At 64.5% G+C, this 18,679-nt stretch overlaps 2 protein-coding genes and 1 non-coding gene across 4 annotated transcripts in view; all 3 read left to right on the forward strand.

Annotated features, from left to right (window-relative positions):
* Positions 1-76: 76 nt before the first annotated feature.
* TRNAM-CAU (transfer RNA methionine (anticodon CAU)) lies at positions 77-148 on the forward strand. Its single transcript has one exon. It is a non-coding gene; the product is annotated as a tRNA-Met (tRNA).
* An 830-nt stretch (positions 149-978) lies between these two features.
* Positions 979-11,367, forward strand: NPR1 (natriuretic peptide receptor 1). Of its 2 annotated transcripts, none has more exons than XM_063357020.1 (21): positions 979-1,690; positions 3,073-3,272; positions 3,946-4,059; positions 4,659-4,743; positions 4,849-4,940; positions 5,015-5,150; positions 5,240-5,324; positions 5,430-5,550; positions 5,623-5,697; positions 5,799-5,876; positions 5,991-6,095; positions 6,243-6,314; positions 6,413-6,572; positions 6,658-6,813; positions 7,423-7,591; positions 7,675-7,821; positions 8,407-8,599; positions 8,690-8,864; positions 10,304-10,402; positions 10,520-10,611; positions 11,075-11,367. In XM_063357020.1, the coding sequence occupies exons 1-21, from the start codon at positions 997-999 to the stop codon at positions 11,135-11,137; spliced, it is 3,111 nt and encodes a 1,036-aa protein (XP_063213090.1). In that variant the 5' UTR covers positions 979-996; the 3' UTR covers positions 11,138-11,367. The 2 variants fall into 2 exon arrangements, with proteins under 2 accessions (XP_063213090.1, XP_063213089.1); XM_063357019.1 differs by having other exon boundaries at positions 4,608-4,743; positions 11,075-11,366.
* Positions 11,368-12,131: 764 nt separating this feature from the next.
* INTS3 (integrator complex subunit 3) overlaps positions 12,132-18,679 on the forward strand; it is a 43,954-nt gene continuing 37,406 nt past the window's right edge. The window contains exons 1-3 of the mRNA XM_063357068.1: positions 12,132-12,907; positions 16,255-16,338; positions 17,459-17,542. Coding sequence (XP_063213138.1) covers positions 12,818-12,907; positions 16,255-16,338; positions 17,459-17,542 — 258 coding nt within the window. The 5' untranslated portion in view covers positions 12,132-12,817. The remainder of the gene's footprint in view (positions 12,908-16,254; positions 16,339-17,458; positions 17,543-18,679) is intronic.

Raw genomic sequence — 18,679 nt, forward strand, 5'->3', positions numbered from 1 at the left:
GCGGGCGACGAGCGCAGTGCGCATGCGCAAATGCTAAGTAGGTACGTATAGCACCAATACAAGCCTCAGAGTACAGAGCAGAGTGGCGCAGCGGAAGCGTGCTGGGCCCATAACCCAGAGGTCGATGGATCGAAACCATCCTCTGCTAATTAACTTTTCCCACCTGCCTCTTTTTCTTCGTTAGCCTCTTAATTATTTTAATTTTTGCCGCCGCCTCTGGCGCTCCCTAATGCTCCTCTGCAGCGAGACTGACCCTCTTCTAGCATGGCGGGGGCGCGGTGTGCCGGGAGCGTCCCACGGACGGTGGGTGTCACGCGTGTCCCCGGGTGCCCAGCGTCTCCCGCAACGCCTGGACCCACCAGTGTCCCCCCTCCCAGCGCTGCGCGTGTCCCCGAGAGCCCCCGGAGCGGCATCTACTCGGGGTCACCCCCCACCACCACCCCCGTTCCACCGGGACGTGGGGCAGGAGCTCCCACGAGTGAGGACTTGGTGGGGGCGTGCAGAGTTGCCCGACACCCCCCCGGGGTCGCCCAAAGCCTGGACGGGGAGGGGGGGCTGCGTGGGGGACGCGGGCTGCGGGACGTTCCCTGCTGATGGGTTTGTCCGGTCTCAGCCCCCCACGGGCGACCGTGTCACGGAGTGATTTGTGGCGGGGGGTGCAGACCCTGGGTGGCCGCGGTAGCCGCGACACGCCGGGACACGCCGCCCAGCGTGTCACGGCTACCGTGGCCACCAGCCCCATCCCGCTAGCCCACCGGCTTCCCACGGGTGGGCATATCCACACCCACCACCGGGCGGCCCCATCCTCCCTCCCGGGTGCCTCGGTGGCCACCGTGGGAGGCGGCAAGGAAGGAGTTAAGCTCGGTGTGGCTGATAACGGCCCTTTGTGTCACCGGAGAGAGAAAAGGGGGGGGTTGGAAAAGGAAGGGCTCAGCCCCGTCACGGGGGAGGGGGGGGGTGTGGGAGGAGGGGGGGGAAAGCCACTCTCCGTGGGCGATGCTGGCGGTGCTGGCCGTGCTCTGCGGCGCGGTGACGGCGGTGGCGGCGGTGGCGGCCACGACGGGGACAACGGCGCTGACTTTAGCGGTGGTGTTGCCCGAACGCAACCTCACCTACCCGTGGGCTTGGCCACGAGTGGGGCCGGCGGTTCGTTTAGCGGCCGCCACCGTTAACGCCCGGCCTGATTTATTACCCGGGTTTACCTTAGGGTGGGTTTTCGGTAGCAGCGAGGACCGGCACGGCGTTTGCTCCGAAATGGCCGCGCCGTTGGCCGCCGTCGACCTACGGCTGGCTCATCACCCCGCCGCTTTTCTGGGACCCGGTTGCGTCTACACGGCGGCCCCGGTGGCCCGGTTCACTAGCCACTGGCGGCTACCCCTGGTGACGGCGGGCGCCGAAGCCCACGGCTTCGACGACAAGCGGGAGCAGTTCGGGCTGACCACCCGCGCCGGCCCCAGCCACCGCAAACTGGGCGAACTGGGCGTGCAGCTCCACCGCCGCTTCAACTGGACCCGGCGGGCTTTGCTGGTGTACTGGGACGAGAAAGTGGACGACCGGCCGTACTTCTTCGCCGCCGAGGGGCTGTACGTCCAGCTGCCCACCCTGCGCAACCTCACCGTCATGGACGTCGTCTTCCGCGACGGCGGCAACTTCTCCTTCATCATCCAGGAGATCAAGCAGAAGGGGCGCAGTGAGTGACGGAAGGGGGGGATGCACCGGTTTGGGGGGAGGGGGTCTTGCCGTGCACCGGCTCCGGGGGACACATGGGGATGGTCGGGGGGGGGGGAACTGCACGGGTGGGCAACGGCTCCACATGGGTGTGTGCAGCTCAACACGGCTCCACGCGGGTGTTCGTGGTGCTACACGGCTCTGCACGGTTCTGCCCAAGTGTGCACAGGTGTGCGCAGCTCGGCACAGCCCCACACGGGTGTTCGTGGCGCCGCACGGGTGTGCGCAGCTCGGCACAGCCCCACACGACTGTTCGTGGCGCCGCACGGGTGTGCACAGCTCGGCACAGCCCCACACGGGTGTTCGTGGCGCCGCACGGGTGTGCGCAGCTCGGCACAGCCCCACACGGGTGTTCGTGGCACCGCACGGGTGTGCACAGCTCGGCACAGCCCCACACGGGTGTTCGTGGCACCGCACGGGTGTGCACAGCTCGGCACAGCCCCACAAGGGTGTTCGTGGCGCTACACGGCTCTGCACGGCTGTACACGGCTTTGCACGGCTGTTCATGGCACTACACGGGTGTGCCCAGCCCCACACGGGTGTCCATGGCGGTGCGCGGCTGCGTCTGGCTCTGCACAGCTGCGCACACACACGTCGCACGACCGCACACGCGTGTGCTGCCCCCGATCCCCCCCCCAGGCCCCTGCCCCACGCCGTGCCCCACCGGGAGCTGCTGAGCATGGTCGCCCGCCCCGCTCCCCTCCGTCCCGGTGTCCTGGGCTGCCTCCGTCCCTGTCCCCATCCCTGCCAGCCTCTCCCGTCGGAGCCGTCCCAGGTGGCACCAGGGCAGCGGGTGCCAACAGGGCTGGCACCGGGTGGGTGGCATCCGGCCGTCCCCGGCCTCGCCATCTTGCTGCTGAGCCTCGGCGGGCGCTATTTCGGGTCACCAGGGTCCCGGTGGGTGGCACGGCCATGGCCCCATGCCGGGCAGCACCTGGGGGTCCCATGGGCACCATGACCCCGTGACAAAGGGGACCCCAGTGGCAGGGCAGGGGGCACCCAGCGGGGTCACCGCGCCACCCAGAATCAATCTCTGCCGGCGATCTGGGCCGCAGGGAGGAGGAAACGGAGTCGGGAAAACAGGAAACCTCGGCCCGGCGCCCGCGGCGGAGGGCAGAGACGGGCAGGGCACGGAGCGGGGGGGACAGGCAGCCGGGTTGGGGACCCCCCCTGCTCCCCGGCATCCGCCCGCGGGACCCACCGCACGTCCCCGCCCGCATGAACTGGGGACCTCCTGGGATGGCAGGCTGGGGTCTCCCAGGGATGGCGGGGTCTCGGGGTCCCCCAGGCACGGGGGGGTCGTGGGCGGAGGGGGGGTGCCATGAGCCGTCTCGTCCCGTGCAGTCGTCTACGTGTGCTGCGCCCCGGAGACGCTGCGGGAGCTGATGCTGCAGGCGGGGCGCGAGGGGCTGACCCGCGGCGACTACGCCTTCTTCTACATCGACATCTTCGGGGCCAGCCTGCAGGGCAGCCGCTTCCCCGAGCCCCAGCGGCCGTGGAAGAGGGGGGACCGCCATGACGCCAGCGCCCGGCAAGCCTTCGAGGTGAGCCCGGGGCGCTGCACGGGCACCCACATACGTGCACATGGGCACCCACCCGCATGTACGTGGCCATGGGCACCCAACACACACACGTGTGCATGGCCACGGGCACCAACCCACGTGTGCATGGCCATGGGCACCCACTGCACACACGTGGCCATGGACACGGGCACCCACATACATGTCCATGGCCATGGGCACCCACCACACACGTGTGCATGGCCACGGGCACCCACCCACACGGGCATGGGCATGGGCACCCACCCCACATGGGTGTCCATGGGCACGGGCACCCACCCTTGTACACATGGGTACAGACACCACCCACGTGTCCATGGCCACGGGCACCCAACCACCTGTACATGGCCATGGGCACCCACCACCCACACGGGCACCCACCCGCACGGGCACATGGTCACAGGCACCCACCCTGTGTGTGCACGGGTGCCCACCCCCATGCACAGCCCCCGGGACGGGGCATGGGGGGCAGTGGGTGCTGGAGCAGCCCCCATCCCCCCCTGCTTGCCGCTGGCGGCCACTGTGGAGGAAGGAGCTGCCACTGATGGCCGCGGGTCCCAGCTCCGGCGCTGGTGGGCCGTTGACAGGCTGGGCAGGAGGGCAGCCCGAGACCCCCAGGGTCCCCGTCCCCGCTGCCAGCCACTGTCCCCCGGCCCAGGCTGTCACCATCATCACCTACAAGGAGCCCGAAAACCCTGAGTACCAGCCCTTCCTGGCACGGCTGAAGGAGGAGGCGCTTGCCCACTTCAACTTCTCCATGAAGGACGGCTTGGTGGGATGTGGGGCGGTGGCACTGGGAAAGCTGGGGGGCGTGGGGCTAAGGGGGGCACAGGAGGGAGCAGGGGCTGATGGGTGACGTGGGATGGAGCTGGGGACAAGGGGACACAGGATAGAGCCGGAGCTGCTGGGGGACCTGGGATGGTGCTGGGGACAGGTGGGACACGGGATGCAACTGGAGCTTCTGGGGGACGTGGCATGGAACTGGGACTGCTGGGGGACACTGGATTAAGCTGGGGACAAGGGGACATGGGATGGAGCTGGGGACAAGGGACGTGGGATGGAGCTGGAGTTGTTGGGGGACATGGGATGGAGCTGGGGACAAGGGACGTGGGATGGAACTGGAGCTCCTGGGGCACATGGGATGTAACTGGGGACATGGGATGGAGGTGGGGACAAGGGGACATGGGATGGAGGCAGAGGCACAGGATGGAGCTGAGGCCGCTTGGGACAAGGAGGTGCGGGATGATCTGGGGCTGGTGGGGACGTGGGGACGGGCACCCCCGGCTGCGCCCCGTCCCCAAACCGTCTCCGTGCCCCCAGATGAACTTCATCGCGGCCGCCTTCCACGACGGGGTGCTGCTCTATGCCCAGGCCCTCAACGAGACGCTGGAGCGGGGCGGCTCCGTCACCAACGCCTCCGCCATCACCCGCCAGATGTGGAACCGCACCTTCTACGGTGAGCCCCGCCCCCGTCCCGCCAGGCACCCCCCTGCCCCGCTCCCAGGGTGATGTTTTGGGCTTGGAGCCCCCACCCATGGGCTGGGGTCCCCTCCGTCCCCAGGCGTCACCGGCTTCCTGAAGATCGATGAGAACGGGGACCGGGAGAGCGACTATTCCCTGTGGGACATGGACCCAGCACGGGGGGACTTCCAGGTGAGCCCCGGCGCGGGGGCAGCTGGTCCCGCGGGGCGGCCGGGGGCCTCCTCCCACCCATTTCTCGCCCCAAGATCGTGGCCAACTACAACGGCACCACCAAGAAGATCCAGATGGTGCCGGGGCGCGAGATCCACTGGCCGGGGAACGTGGTCCCCTCCGACGTCCCCCCCTGTGGCTTCGATAACAGCGACCCGCTGTGCCGCAAAGGTGGGTGGTGTCCGGGGGGGACACACACAAGGCGGGACCCCCAACCCAGGCACCCGCCAGCCCCTCACCACCCCTTTCTCGCTCTGCAGCCAACCTGTCCACCCTGGAGGTCCTGTCCCTCGTGGTCAGCCTGATCCTCCTGGCCATCACCGTCACCTCCTTCTTCATCTACAGGTAGGGTACCGGCTTGGGGAGGGACCTCCCCACTGATGTCCCCGGCGGTGGTGGGACCGGGGAGGGGGGGACATGGCGGGGTCTCACCCTGCCCTCCCGGCGCAGGAAGCTGCAGCTGGAGAAGGAGCTGGCGGCCGAGCTGTGGCGTATCCGCTGGGAGGACGTGCAGATGAGCAGCTTGGAGAAACACCTCCGGAGCGCCGGCAGCAAGCTCACCCTCTCCCTGGTGAGCACCCATGCCGTCCCCAGCCCTGCCCCGGGGACGGGGACCGGGCTCACCCCACCTCCCTTCCCGCAGAGGGGCTCCAACTACGGCTCGCTGATGACCACGGAGGGGCAGTTCCAGGTCTACGCCAAGACGGCATATTACAAGGTATGGGAGCAGGGATGGGAACCCACCATCCAACTGGGCACCCACCACCCCACCAGGCACCCCTGAGCCCACCGGGCACCCACCACCCCGTGTCTCCCCAGGGCAACCTTGTGGCCGTGAAGCACCTCAACCGCAAGCGCATCGAGCTGACACGCAAGGTCTTGTTCGAGCTGAAGCACGTAGGTGGACCCCGGCTCGGCGCCGCGTGGTGGGATGGGGGTGCCCAGCCCAGTGTCCCCCTGGGTGGGGTGGGACATGGCGGGAGCCCAGTCCCACACCCTGCTCCCCCTTAGATGCGGGATGTCCAAAACGAGCATCTGACCCGCTTCATCGGCGCCTGCACTGACCCCCCCAACATCTGCATCCTGACCGAGTACTGCCCGCGCGGGAGCCTCCAGGTACCACTGGGGTCCCTGCTCCCCGTCACCCAGCCTTGGGGCTGCCCAGCGTGGGAAGGAGCCAACTGCAGGGGGCAGATGGATGTTGTTCCCCATCCCGAGACCATCCATGGTGGGGGGACGTCAATGTGACCCTCGTGTCCCCAGGACATCTTGGAGAACGAGAGCATCACGCTGGACTGGATGTTCCGCTATTCCCTCACCCATGACATCGTCAAGGTATTGCATCGGTTCCCACCAGGAAACCAGTTCCCACAGGGTCCCCGGTTCCCACGGAGGGGGTGACAACCAGGTCCAACCGCTCTCCACCCTGCCAGGGGATGCAGTTCCTGCACAATGGGGTGATCGTCTCCCACGGGAACCTCAAGTCCTCCAACTGCGTGGTGGACAGCCGCTTCGTCCTGAAGATCACCGACTACGGGCTGGAGAGCTTCCGCGTGGCCCCCGACGGCGAGGACTCCCACGCGCTCTTCGCCAGTGAGCACCCTGCCCAGCCCCAGCCCCAGGAGCAGCCCCCGCCTGGGGTCCCTGCCCGGGCTGAGTCCCCTCCCTGGTGGCACAGAGAAGCTGTGGACGGCGCCGGAGCTGCTGCGGATGGAGTCACCGCCGGCCCGCGGCACGCAGAAGGGCGACGTTTACAGCTTTGGCATCATCCTGCAAGAGATCGCCCTGCGCAATGGTGTCTTCTATGTGGAGGGGCTGGACCTGAGCCCCAAAGGTGAGCAGGAGGGCTGGGGTGATGGGGCCAGGGACCTGTTGATGGGCGATTGGACCAACTGATGGGTGCTTGGCCCCACTGATGGGTGATTGGACCAGCTGATGGGTGCTTAGACCCACTGTGATGGGTTCTTCGACCAGCTGATGGGCTTGTGGCCTTGCTGATGGTGCTTGGACCTTCTGATGGGTGCTATGACCTGCTGTGATGGGTGCTTAGCCCCACTAATGAGTTGTTGGACCTGCTGTGACAGGTTCTTGGATCAGCTGATGGGTTGTTGGCTTCGCTGATGCATTGTATGACCTGCTGATGGGTGCCTGAACCTGCTGATGGGTGCTTGGACCAGATGAAGGGTGCTTGAACCAACTGATGGAGATTGGACCAGCTGATGGGTGATTGGCCTCACCTGATGGGTGCTTGGACATGCTGTGATGGGTGCTTAGCCCTGCTGATGTGTTATTGGACCAGCTGATGGGTTCTTGGACCAGCTGAGGGGTGGTTGGCCTCGCTGATGGATGCTTGGACCTGTGATGGGTGCTTGGAACTGCTCCCGAGTGGTTGGTCCTGCTGTGATGGGTGGTTGGACCCGCTGATGGTTTCTTGGCCCCGCAGAGATTATTGAGCGGGTGAAGAGCGGGGAGCGCCCCAGCTTCCGCCCCTCGGCCAACGTGGGGTGCCACATGGAGGAGCTGGGCCAGCTGATGCAGCACTGCTGGGCCGAGGATGTCCTGGAGCGCCCCGACTTCAACCAGATCAAGGTCCAGCTGCGCAAGTTCAACAGGTACCTTGGCCTCCCCCAGCCCCAGGGGTGATGGGTGACCCCGAAAAGGGCCTCCCAGGTGGGTGCTCACCCCCTGCCCGCAGGGAGAGCAGCAGCAACATCCTGGACAACCTGCTGTCGCGCATGGAGCAGTACGCCAACAACCTGGAGGAGCTGGTGGAGGAGCGAACCCAAGCCTACCTGGAGGAGAAGCGCAAGGCTGAGGCTCTGCTCTACCAGATCCTGCCCCAGTGAGCACCGGGGGGAGCCCGGCCCTCTCTGCAGCCCCCCACTGCCGGGCACCCCGGGGCACCACACGGGCATCCCCTGCCTGCCCCCAGGCTGGGATTCCCCATGGGTGTCCTGCATGGCTGGGGTGGGGACCCCAAGGACCCCCACGTGGCTTGGGGCTGGGGGTGTTTGGAGGGGCTGGGGATCCCCTGGGGACCCCAAGGACCCCCACGTGGCTTGGGGCTGGGGGTGATTGGAGGAACTGGGGACCCCCCCAGGATGCTGCATGGCGCAGGGTGCCTGGAGGGGCCAGGGACCCCTGACTGGTTCAGGGCTGGGGGTGCTTGGAGGGCTGGAGACCCCGAGGACCCTCTGCCATGGCTCTGTGGGGCTCGGGGTACCTAAAGGGGTCAGGGATGATCCTGGGGGATGGTCCTCGGAGGAACCAGGGGCAACCCTGGCCCCTCATCACGGCTCAGGGCTGGGGGTCCTCAGAGGGCTGGAGACCCCCGGCACGGCTGGAGGCTGGGGACTGGGGACGCCATGCCCCCGGGAGGGGCTGGGGGGCTGTGCCCCCCCCACTCACATCCCGCCTGCCCCCCCAGCTCGGTGGCGGAGCAGCTGAAGCGGGGGGAGACGGTGCAGGCGGAGGCCTTCGACAGCGTCACCATCTACTTCAGCGACATCGTGGGCTTCACGGCGCTGTCGGCCGAGAGCACCCCCATGCAGGTGGTGACGCTGCTCAACGACCTCTACACCTGCTTCGACGCCATCATCGACAACTTCGACGTCTACAAGGTGAAGACGCGCGTGAACACGCACGAACACAGGGCAACGCTGGACGCCCCGGAGCCGGCGTTGCACCCATGGCGTGTCCCCCTTACCCAGGTGGAGACGATCGGGGACGCCTACATGGTGGTGTCGGGGCTGCCGGTGCGCAATGGCAAGCTGCACGCCCGCGAGGTTGCCCGCATGGCCCTGGCACTGCTGGACGCCGTCCGCTCCTTCCGCATCCGCCACCGGCCCCAGCAGCAGCTCAAGCTGCGCATCGGCATCCACACGGGTCAGCGGGGACGGGGGAGCACGGGGACAGGGCAGCTGTATGGGACAGGGGGGACAGGGATGGGGACATGGCACCCCATGGGTCAGCGGGGATGGGGATGGGGACATGGCATCCACACGGGTTGACGGGGTCGGGGACAGGGCACCCCATGGGTCAGCGGGGACAGGGACAGGGCAGCTGTACGGGACAGTGGGGACAGGGATGGGGACATGGCACCCCATGGGTCAGCGGGGATGGGGATGGGGACAGGGCACCCCATGGGTCAGCGGGGATGGGGACGGGGACATGGCATCCACACGGGTTGACGGGACAGGGCACCCCATGGGTCAGCGGGGATGGGGACAGGGACATGGCATCTACACGGGTTGACAGGGATGGGGACAGGGCACCCCATGGGTCAGTGGAGATGGGGACGGGGACACGGCACCCCATGGGTCAGCGGGGACGGGGACAGGGCAGCTGTATGGGACAGTGGGGACAGGGATGGGGACAGGGCACCCCATGGGTCAGCGGGGACGGGGACAGGGCAGCTGTACGGGACAGTGGGGACAGGGATGGGGACATGGCACCCCATGGGTCAGCAGGGATGGGGATGGGGACATGGCATCCACACAGGTTGACGGGGACGGGGACAGGGCACCCCATGGGTCAGCGGGGACGGGGACAGGGCACCCCATGGGTCAGTGGGGATGGGGACGGGGACAGGGCACCCCATGGGTCAGCGGGGACGGGGACAGGGCAGCTGTACGGGACAGTGGGGACAGGGATGGGGACATGGCACCCCATGGGTCAGCGGGGATGGGGACAGGGCAGCTGTACGGGACAGTGGGGACAGGGATGGGGACATGGCACCCCATGGGTCAGCGGGGATGGGGACGGGGACAGGGCACCCCATGGGTCAGCAGGGATGTGGACGGGGACAGGGCACCCCATGGGTCAGCGGGGATGGGGACGGGGACATGGCATCTACACGGGTTGACGGGGATGGGGACAGGGCACCCCATGGGTCAGTGGAGATGGGGACGGGGACAGGGCACCCCATGGGTCAGCAGGGACAGGGCAGCTGTACAGGACAGTGGGGACAGGGATGGGGACAGGGCACCCCATGGGTCAACGGGGATGGGGACGGGGACATGGCATCCACACGGGTTGACGGGACAGGGCACCCCATGGGTCAGTGGGGATGGGGACAGGGACATGGCATCCACACGGGTCAGTGGGGACGGGGACACGGCATCCACGTGCGGACAGGGACAAGGCAGCCACATGGGACAGCAGGGACGGGGACGAGGGCATGGCACCCCACGGGTCAGCAGGGACGGGGACAAAGTCAGTGGAGATGGGGACATGGCACCTACATGGGTGGGAGCCCCCGGCGAGGGGGGTCAGGCCTGGGGACCAGCGTCGGGGTGGGGGGGGGCTCACTGGGTGTCCCCCAGGACCCGTCTGCGCCGGCGTCGTGGGTCTCAAGATGCCGCGGTACTGCCTCTTCGGGGACACGGTGAACACGGCCTCGCGCATGGAGTCCAACGGGGAAGGTGAGGGGCCGGGCACCCGTGGGTGCTGCCGGGGCTGGGAGGAGGCTGGGCACCCATGGGTGCTGCTGGGGGGGCTGCTGCACCCCCATGGGTGCTGAGGGTGCCGCCTCCCGCCAGCCCTGAAGATCCACATCTCGGCGGTGACCAAGGCGGTGCTGGAGGAGTTCGGCTGCTTCGAGCTGGAGCTGCGGGGTGACGTGGAGATGAAGGTGACACCCACCCCCCCCCCCCCCCCCCCCCGCCACGGCCTCCCAACAGCCCTGCCTCCCCGCCCCCCCCCCCGTGGCTGCCCCAGGGGGGTCCCCCGCAGCTGGGTCCCCCCCCTCTGCATCCTCATCCCGCAGCCCCGCTGAGGAAATGGGCCCCCCCACACACACCCCGACCCCCCCTGCACCCCAACCCCTGGGGCAATGGGTCCCCCCCTGCACCCTGATCCCCCCCGCACCCCAACCACTGAGGAAATACCCCCCCCCCGCACCCCCATCCTTGAGGCAATGACACACACACACCCCCCCCCGCACCCCATCCCCTGGGGCAATGGGATACCCCCCTGCACCCAAACCTGCTGCGGGAACGCCCCCCCCCACGCCCCCCGGTCCCGGGGACAATGCCCGCCCCCCGCACCCCAGCCCCCCCCGCACCCCTTTCACGCCGCCCCCCCTCTCTCGGCAGGGCAAGGGGAAGATGCGGACCTACTGGCTGCTGGGGGAGCGGGGGGGCAGCACCCGGGGCTGACACCCCCACCCCCCCGCCAGCAGCACCCAGGGCCCGCGGGGCCGTGCCCGGTGTCACCGCCAAGGACCCCCCCGGGCCGGGGGGCACCGCCAGGGGCTGGGCGCCCCCCCCGCACCGCGCTCCCCAGGCTGGACCCCGACTGTCCCGGGGGGGTCCCCAACCCCCAGCAGCCCCGCGGCAGGAGGAGGAGCAGGGCCGAGGCCGGCGGGGCGGGGGGGACACTTCCGTGGGGACGTGGGGGGGGGGGGGGGGGACACTCGGGGGGCCGGGGACACCCCCAGGCCCCGGGCGGGGGTCACTAGAGCTCTAATTTTTGTAATAAAGCTGGTGTGTACGCACTCGCCGTGGGTCTCGGTGGGGGCTGGGGGGGGGGGGGGGCCTCGGGAGGGGACTTTGCAAGAGGGGGGCACCCCGGGGGGGGGGGGGGTCTTTTCAGGGGGGGGCTCCGTGGTGCCAGAGCAGCCGGGACGGGGCGGCTGCCACGGTGTGGGGAAGGGGCTGGGGGGGACAAGGGCAGGGGATGAGGGGGCTGCCCCGGGGGAGGGAGAGGGGGGTCCCGGCAAGGCACGCCCCGGGGGGGTCCCGGGGGGTCCTGAGGCTGCCGGGGTCCCGGCGATGCACGTTCCGGGGGGGTCCCGGGGGGTCCTGAGGCTGCCGGGGCCATGTTCCGGGGGGTCCCGAGGTCCCCAGGGGGTCCCGGCCGTCCCCGACCCGGGGGTTTCCCGGGGGGTCCCGGCCGCACGCGGCGCCCCGGGAGCGGGAGGGCGGAGCGTCCGCCCGGGGCAGGTCCCGCCCCCGCCTCCCCATTGGCCGACCCGCTCCCCGAGGCCCCGCCCCCTCCGCGGCCAGCTGCCCGCGCTGTCACTCCGAGCCCACTCCCTGCTGCCATTGGCCAGGAGGCGGAAGGGGGCGGGAGCTTCCGGCCGCCCCGCGCTTCCTCTTCCCCCCGGGCCCTCCCGTCCCTCTCCCAGTGACTTCCGGTCGGCGGCGCTGGGCGGGGGGCGCGGAGCCGCCGCTCCCCTCCCCCCGGCACCGAGACACCCCCCCCCCCCGCCTCCCGGCGGAGCCCCCCCGGCCCCGGCGGCAGCCGCAGCGCCCGCCCCGCCTCGCCCCGGGGGACCTGTCACCCCCGGCACCGCGGCGGGCCACCCCCGGGCCACCCCCACCCTCACCGCAGGCCTCCCCCGGGGGGCTCCTTTCCCGCAGGCCCCCTCTGGCACGGCCGACGGGGACCCCCTGCCCGCCCCGGGACCCCCTTCCCCACAGCTTCCCCCCCCGGATCCCTCCATAACCCCCACCCTGCCCCACAGCACCCTCCCGTAGGGCCCCCCCCACCCCGAGCACAGGCCCCCCCAGCAAGGCCGCAGGCCCCCGGTCTGCCCTAGTCAAAGAGCAGCCCCTCTGCCCCTGTGAAGGGGAGACAGCCCTCCGACCCCCTGTACCGCCCCCCCTCGGGGTGAAGGCCCTGAGGTGCCCCCGTCCCCTCCACCCCATTGCAGGAGTGGGGGGGTGCTCCGGAGGGGGGCTATATCCCATAAACACCCCCCCCTCCCCTCCTCCTACGAGGAAGCGCTGGGTGGGGGGGATCGCCAAGGAAAAAGGGGGGGCTCATCTCAGGCCAAGCCCCCTGGATAGGAGCTGCCCTGCCCCCTCTCCCCGCCCCCTCCCCCCCCCCCAGCCATGGAAATGCAGAAGGGGAAGGGGGGAACAGCAGGAGGAGGGAAGTTGCTGGTCTCCACTCTTCTGGATGCCAAGGATGAGTTGGAGGAGGTAGGTGCCTGGGGCTGGGGGCAGGGGCGGGCTCCAGGGGGTGGGTTATGAGCTCGGGGGGGGGGACACAGGCTGCTCCCCTTACCCAGCCCGGTGCAGGGAGGGGGCTCGCTCTAAGCAAAACCCACCTCACAGCCCAGGGGCCCCTGCGTGCCTCACCCCAGCCCCGCTTGCAGGGTGCGGAGTGGGGTTATGAAGGCTGAGCACCGATAGAACTCATCACCCCAGTGGCCGGGAAACTTTCTGACCAGTGTTCACCGGCCCCAATGTTACATAGCGCTCTCCTGCTGCCCATTGAGCTTTGTCTGGGAAAAGAGAGATGTTTTTTTTTACAGGTGGGGAAAGTTTGGGGTCTCCCCAGGACAACTAGGATCTGTTCCTGGTGTGGAGGAGCTGCGGAAGAGCTGCTGCAGGGACCCGAGTGAGGCGGAGACGGTGCTGGGGCCCTTCTGTAACACTGGTTTCCATCTGGCTCGCAGGGTCAGCTCAGCGAGTGCGCGGGGACGTAGGGCCGGCTTCCCCGGTGCCATGGGGGCAGTGATGCTCTCGTGCTCTGCTAGACTTGTGGGAGAGACTGGTTATTTATTGTGTGATGGAAACGAGCGTATTTGGGGCTCGTGAAGCCGTGCAGACAAAAAAAAAATACCATGTTGGGTTTCAATTGCAGGAGAAAAACAGGGTGGTAACTGGAACAACTAGGTCTCAAGGTCTGGAAACTGTCCTTTGCCATTTGGAGTGTATTTATATTCCTTCAAAGCGGTCGTTGGTCCCCGTGTGTGTTTTGGGTCCTGTCCAGGTCTGGACAGAACGTTCCCAGCTTCGAACCCGTGTAACTCTGCGAGCCTGGCATGGCTGGGAACTTCGGTTGGGCTTGGAAATGGGCTCTGGGCTACCGAAGCGGGTCTCCTGGGGTCTGGGTGGCTCCCACCCGGAGCTTTCCTTGAGAACGTCAGGTCTGGAAGGAGCCGGGCGTCAGCGGGTGTGATGGAGATCACGTTTGGCGAAGGTGATGTATCCAAGCAAACAGAAGTCCCAGGAGAAGACTTCCCAGAGATATTTTTATCCAGCAAACCTTCCTCCGGTGCCTCTCTCAAACCACTGGAAAGCAGCGCTTTTGACTAAAAGCTCGGTCAATTGGGAGAAACTGGTTCGGGTATTAATTATACTCCTGAGCGCTGATGGATTTATTGTCGCAAGTTTCGTGTTTCTTGTGTTAAAAGACTCCAACAAACAGGAAGCGGAACGTACACAGGAAAAACCGTGCGTGATCATTGCACGTGGAGTTTTCGCAGTCAACAGGCTGCCATGTTTAGGGAAAAACCTCCTCCGGTCTTTCCTTCTAGCAGTGGTCAGAGCTGCTGGTGGCAGTAATTGAACACATCCGTTTTGAGGCGAAAGATGTGACCGGAAGGACTGGTATATCATGAAAATATATCTCATACCAGGTGGTAACGCGGAGAAATTATCGTCTTGATCCACTGTGGGCTTTGGTAGAGGCAGCAGAGGTTTTTATGGGAGCGTGAAACATTAAACTTGCTCAAAGGTAGAAATACTGTTTTCAAATAACCTCTGTACCTGGCGGTAGCGAGTTGGTGCGTCTCCTGTTTATCCCAAGAAGGGAACAGCAAACCCCGATCCTGCAGGTCCAGTGGCAGGTCTCAGCTCAAAGACGTTATTTGACACTTGAAGTTCCTTGCAAAGCTCTTCTGGTGGCTCATTGGCCGCATTATCTGCCAACAAGTTGTCTTGTTTCTCACTGGGATTTTTCAAACTCTGTTTTTTCAGCTGCTGGATCTTGTCCTCCCTTTCAAATAATTCATCTGCTTTAGAGTTGAGATTTTCATGGGTTTTGCCCCATTGCTCTTTCATAATGCCATCGCTGGGCCCGGAACAAAGCCGGTTCTCAAAGGCATTATCTCTGCCTTACTGACCAGTCCCTCGTCTTTGGCTTTGCCCGGGAGGGGAGAACTGCTGACCTCTCTCTCAATGGCTTCTTCCCCGCAGCCCCTTTGATATGCAGAGGAGTCGCTGATCGGTTCCATGATGGGCGCGATGTGTTTGCATTTTCATCAAAAAGTGACTTTGTAGAAATAACCTTCTTGTAACCTGCTTTTTGCCTGTCCGGGGCTGCTTTTGCCGCTTCTCCCAGGTGCTCCGTTAACTGTAGACTCCAAGGAAACTCCAGGAAAGCGAGACCTCTTTTCCCTCGAGCCGCTGCCGTGGCTGAAACAGTCCAGCTGGGTCCGTGGCTCTGGCGTGAAAGTGGTGGCACCAGCAAAGACGACAGGGCACATCTCCCTCGCGTGGCCATGGAGCTCTTTATGGTGGGGTTTAATTTAGACCACTGTCTCGCCATGCAAGCCGTAGTGGGAGAGCGAGACCCCGGCGTTAAAGGAGCCCTTGGATCCCTGCTCTCCACCCGTCTGCAGGCTCTCGGGTGTCACTGCTGGTGCCAGAGCATGTGGTGAGCCCCTGAGTCCACGCGGACCTTCCGTCACCGTGTCTGAGACGGCGCTGCGAGGTGGGGAGAGGAGATGGCGTCCCCGTGCCCGGAGTCACACTGCTCTGCTCACATTTTCCTCACTCCAGAGGCCGACATCGGCTAACACCGGTGCCCAGACTGCCGGAGAGAAGAAACCAGTTCTACATGGAGAGGGGACAGCTCTGAATTCTCTCCAGTGGAGTGGAAGCCTTTGCCGTTTGCTTTTCCAAGTATTTCCATGCCTGCGCTCTTGTAACTTACCACTCCTGACTTTGTGGCCCTTCCCGTCACTTCATCCCTCGGGGCGTTTGCATGCGAACATCTGCTCCTGCTGCTTATTCTCAGCCAGCAGTTGCTCAGACGTTAAGTGAGGAGGACAGAAGGTTTCCAGGCTGCTGCCCCGCAGCCCGGGGTTCCCAGATGGACGGGAGCTGCTGGGTGCCGGGACAGGGACAGCTCGTCGTCCCGGGCTGCAGCTCCGCGCTCAGAGCGAGGACTGACAGCCCTGCCTCAAATTCAGCCTTTGCACAACAGTGTCTTGGCCTCATATCAAAGTGACATCAGTATTAGTATCGCCCAATAATCACACATTTGCTTTTTGGCTCCTCGAGTGGTGTCAGCAGAGTATTTAAAGCCCAAACCTGCGAATAAATGAACGTTGATGAAGCGGTGGCTTCTCCAGCTGGCAGGAGGTTCGGAGCCTTGACACGAGCCAAGAGCGGCTGTTGCCTCGCTGGCTGGTTTTCTGTCTGTTCAGGTGTTTGGGTGGGGGTCAAAGCAGCCTCGGCCCTCCCTTGTGCCGGCGAGGATGTGCTGGAGTGTTTGTGCTTCCCAGTTCGTGATGTTTGGCTTCCCTCTCTTTCAGAGACTGGAGAGATGCGTGGGCATCGTGACTTCACTAACCAACGGGCTGTCGGAGAGGGAAGCTAACGATGCCCTCAATGCTCACGTAAGTGTCAGCTCCTTGAGAGATGAGAAATCCTGTCTGGAGGAAATAACTCGTGGTGTATTGTACCTGCACGGCGCTCCCTCCGAGGGAGTGGGTGCGGGCGCTATTAGCGAGGCTCAAAGACCAGGCGGATGGGAAGAGGCTGGGGAGCAGAGTGCTCTCGCCGCTCTCAGCCTGTCAAGGATTCCCAGAGCTCTTACAGTTAAAAGACAAAGCGACACCGTGGCTTTAGTCTGTGCCTAATCGCCTGTTTGGAAGCCAACCTGCAGTGCAATTTCTCGCTGAAATGTGGCCGAGCCTGTGTGTCTCCCAGCGCACGGGTGCTGTGTACGTGTGCACGCACGCAGGGCTCCGTCACTGTGCGTGTGCTGCTGCTGTTTGCATTTCTCCTATATTTTTTTTTCTACTGCGCTGCTCGGATCAGCTTTTTCCTGGCCTCCAAACAGCCGGACTCCAGACCTGGAAAGGGCAGGTTCGGCCTTTCTGTTGAGGGACAGAGCATTTATTTCTAACTCTGCATGGGCTTAAAATACTTGCCGGCAAGCTGCAGACGTTACCGTATAAGGGAAGCTGTCGTCTGACACGTTAATGGGCTCTCAGACATGGTGGTTGCATTTTTTCCTCCCCGGAACACCTTGGGCTGTTGCAGTCAGTGGCACAGAGTTGCTTTCCCTTAATGGGAAAAGGTTGGCAACACAGGCTGGATTTTTAGGGCTCTGAAGCTCGTGAAACACTTTCCCGCTTGATGACGAGGTTGTAGGAAAGTCTGTAAGAAGAGCCCGGCCAGGGCCTCAACCACGGGCAAGAGTCTGAGGCTTTGTTGCCCCTCAGTAACCAGAGATCCTGGAGTGGTCTGACGGAAACCACTGGAAAGCTCTCGGTACCAAGAGATTTGCACCAGCGCTAACTTTGCAACAGGGTACAAGTGTTCGAGAGACCCTGGGTGTTTTCTGTCTTCCCTTGTGATCCCGCTTTGAATTCCTCGCTGGGTGCTGGGTGCTCCGTTGAGCACCCATTTGGTGGGTTGGAGAGGGGTTTCCTCCTCCTGTTGCTTCCCTGACCGTCCCCTAACGTCCCATCTGGCCCGCTCACCGACGGCGCTTGCCTCTTTCTCTCCCAGATATGTAAAGGAACCCCGCAGCACGAGGAGATCTGCCTGGGTCTTTTCACTCTGGTCTTGACGGAACCTGCTCAGGCGCAGAAGGTAAGGCACGTCTGCGCCCCTCGGTGAGTGCCCAAACTTTGTCCACCAGAGTTTTTTTTCTTGTGTTTCCAGGCAGCCGGGAGCTGGGGAAGTTCTGGGTCTCGTGCAGGCATCGGAAGGCGCCTGGCCGGAACCCTCAGCGTTGAGCTGTGTTTATTGTAGCAGGGCAATGACTTTGCTTGGGCCGGTCCTGGTTTTGTTGCAGCCACGTGGCACAGGGGCTGCAGCAGCTGCCGCTCAGGGGAACACAGGCGCTGCCGCCAGGGAAGGGAGCTCGGCTGGGTTCTTTCACAGCCCCAGAATTAATTGGTTTTCGCCGTGGGAGGCGAGTACTGATTCTTCAAGAAACTGTAAGGCCTTTCCCAGTTTCTGTCTTGTCTTTGGAGGCCCAGAACGGGTTGGCGTGCTGGAAGCCAGATGTAGATGCCTACAGAAATAATCACTGAGACTCCAAAGGAGGAACATGTTCAATTCCTAGAGAAAATTGCTTTTTAGCAGTCCACCTCTATTAATTTCACAGACCGGATTTAATTTTTAAATAACTGTTCTTAACGACGCTGTAAACTGCGATTTTAAAATTGAAATTACCTACAGGAAGATGAATGTTTTGTGTTCTCAAGATCTCGGCTGGGGGTTTGATGCTGTTGCTACAAACTGGGGGTGCTCGGGAGGGAGTTGAAAATGATGTTCCGTTATAGAAACCAGAGGAGGAGAAACAAAAGCCCTGTTGGAAGGGCCGTGCGTGGCCAGCGGTACCCGGGGGTCCTTGTTTGGATGCATTTCGGTTGGCAGGTGTTGGGCAGGATTTAAAAGGCTTGAAGTGGGCTCTTGAAGGCGGTGGGGTCTGTCGCGAGCGGGGCTGAGTGGCGTGCCATTAGGGATGCTCTGTAAATCCTGGCGCTGCGCTGGACCGAAGGTGGTGACTCATGCGATATTCTCTCTTGATTTAATCGCTGCTACGAAGGCAGAGCTCTTTCCACCAAAGCAATAGATCCGCATTAGCTCCCGGAACTCGGAGCTGCCTCGGCATTGCTGGATGGGATGGTCCTTGTCAATGGAGGTACAGCTCCATTCCCCAGAAATCGACTCTTGAAAGCAAAACACTCTTCTCCTGGGAGCCTTTAGGCCTGATTGCTT

The sequence above is a fragment of the Chroicocephalus ridibundus genome, chromosome 21 (assembly GCF_963924245.1).
Source record: "Chroicocephalus ridibundus chromosome 21, bChrRid1.1, whole genome shotgun sequence".
In the NCBI taxonomy this organism is placed as follows: domain Eukaryota; kingdom Metazoa; phylum Chordata; class Aves; order Charadriiformes; family Laridae; genus Chroicocephalus; species Chroicocephalus ridibundus.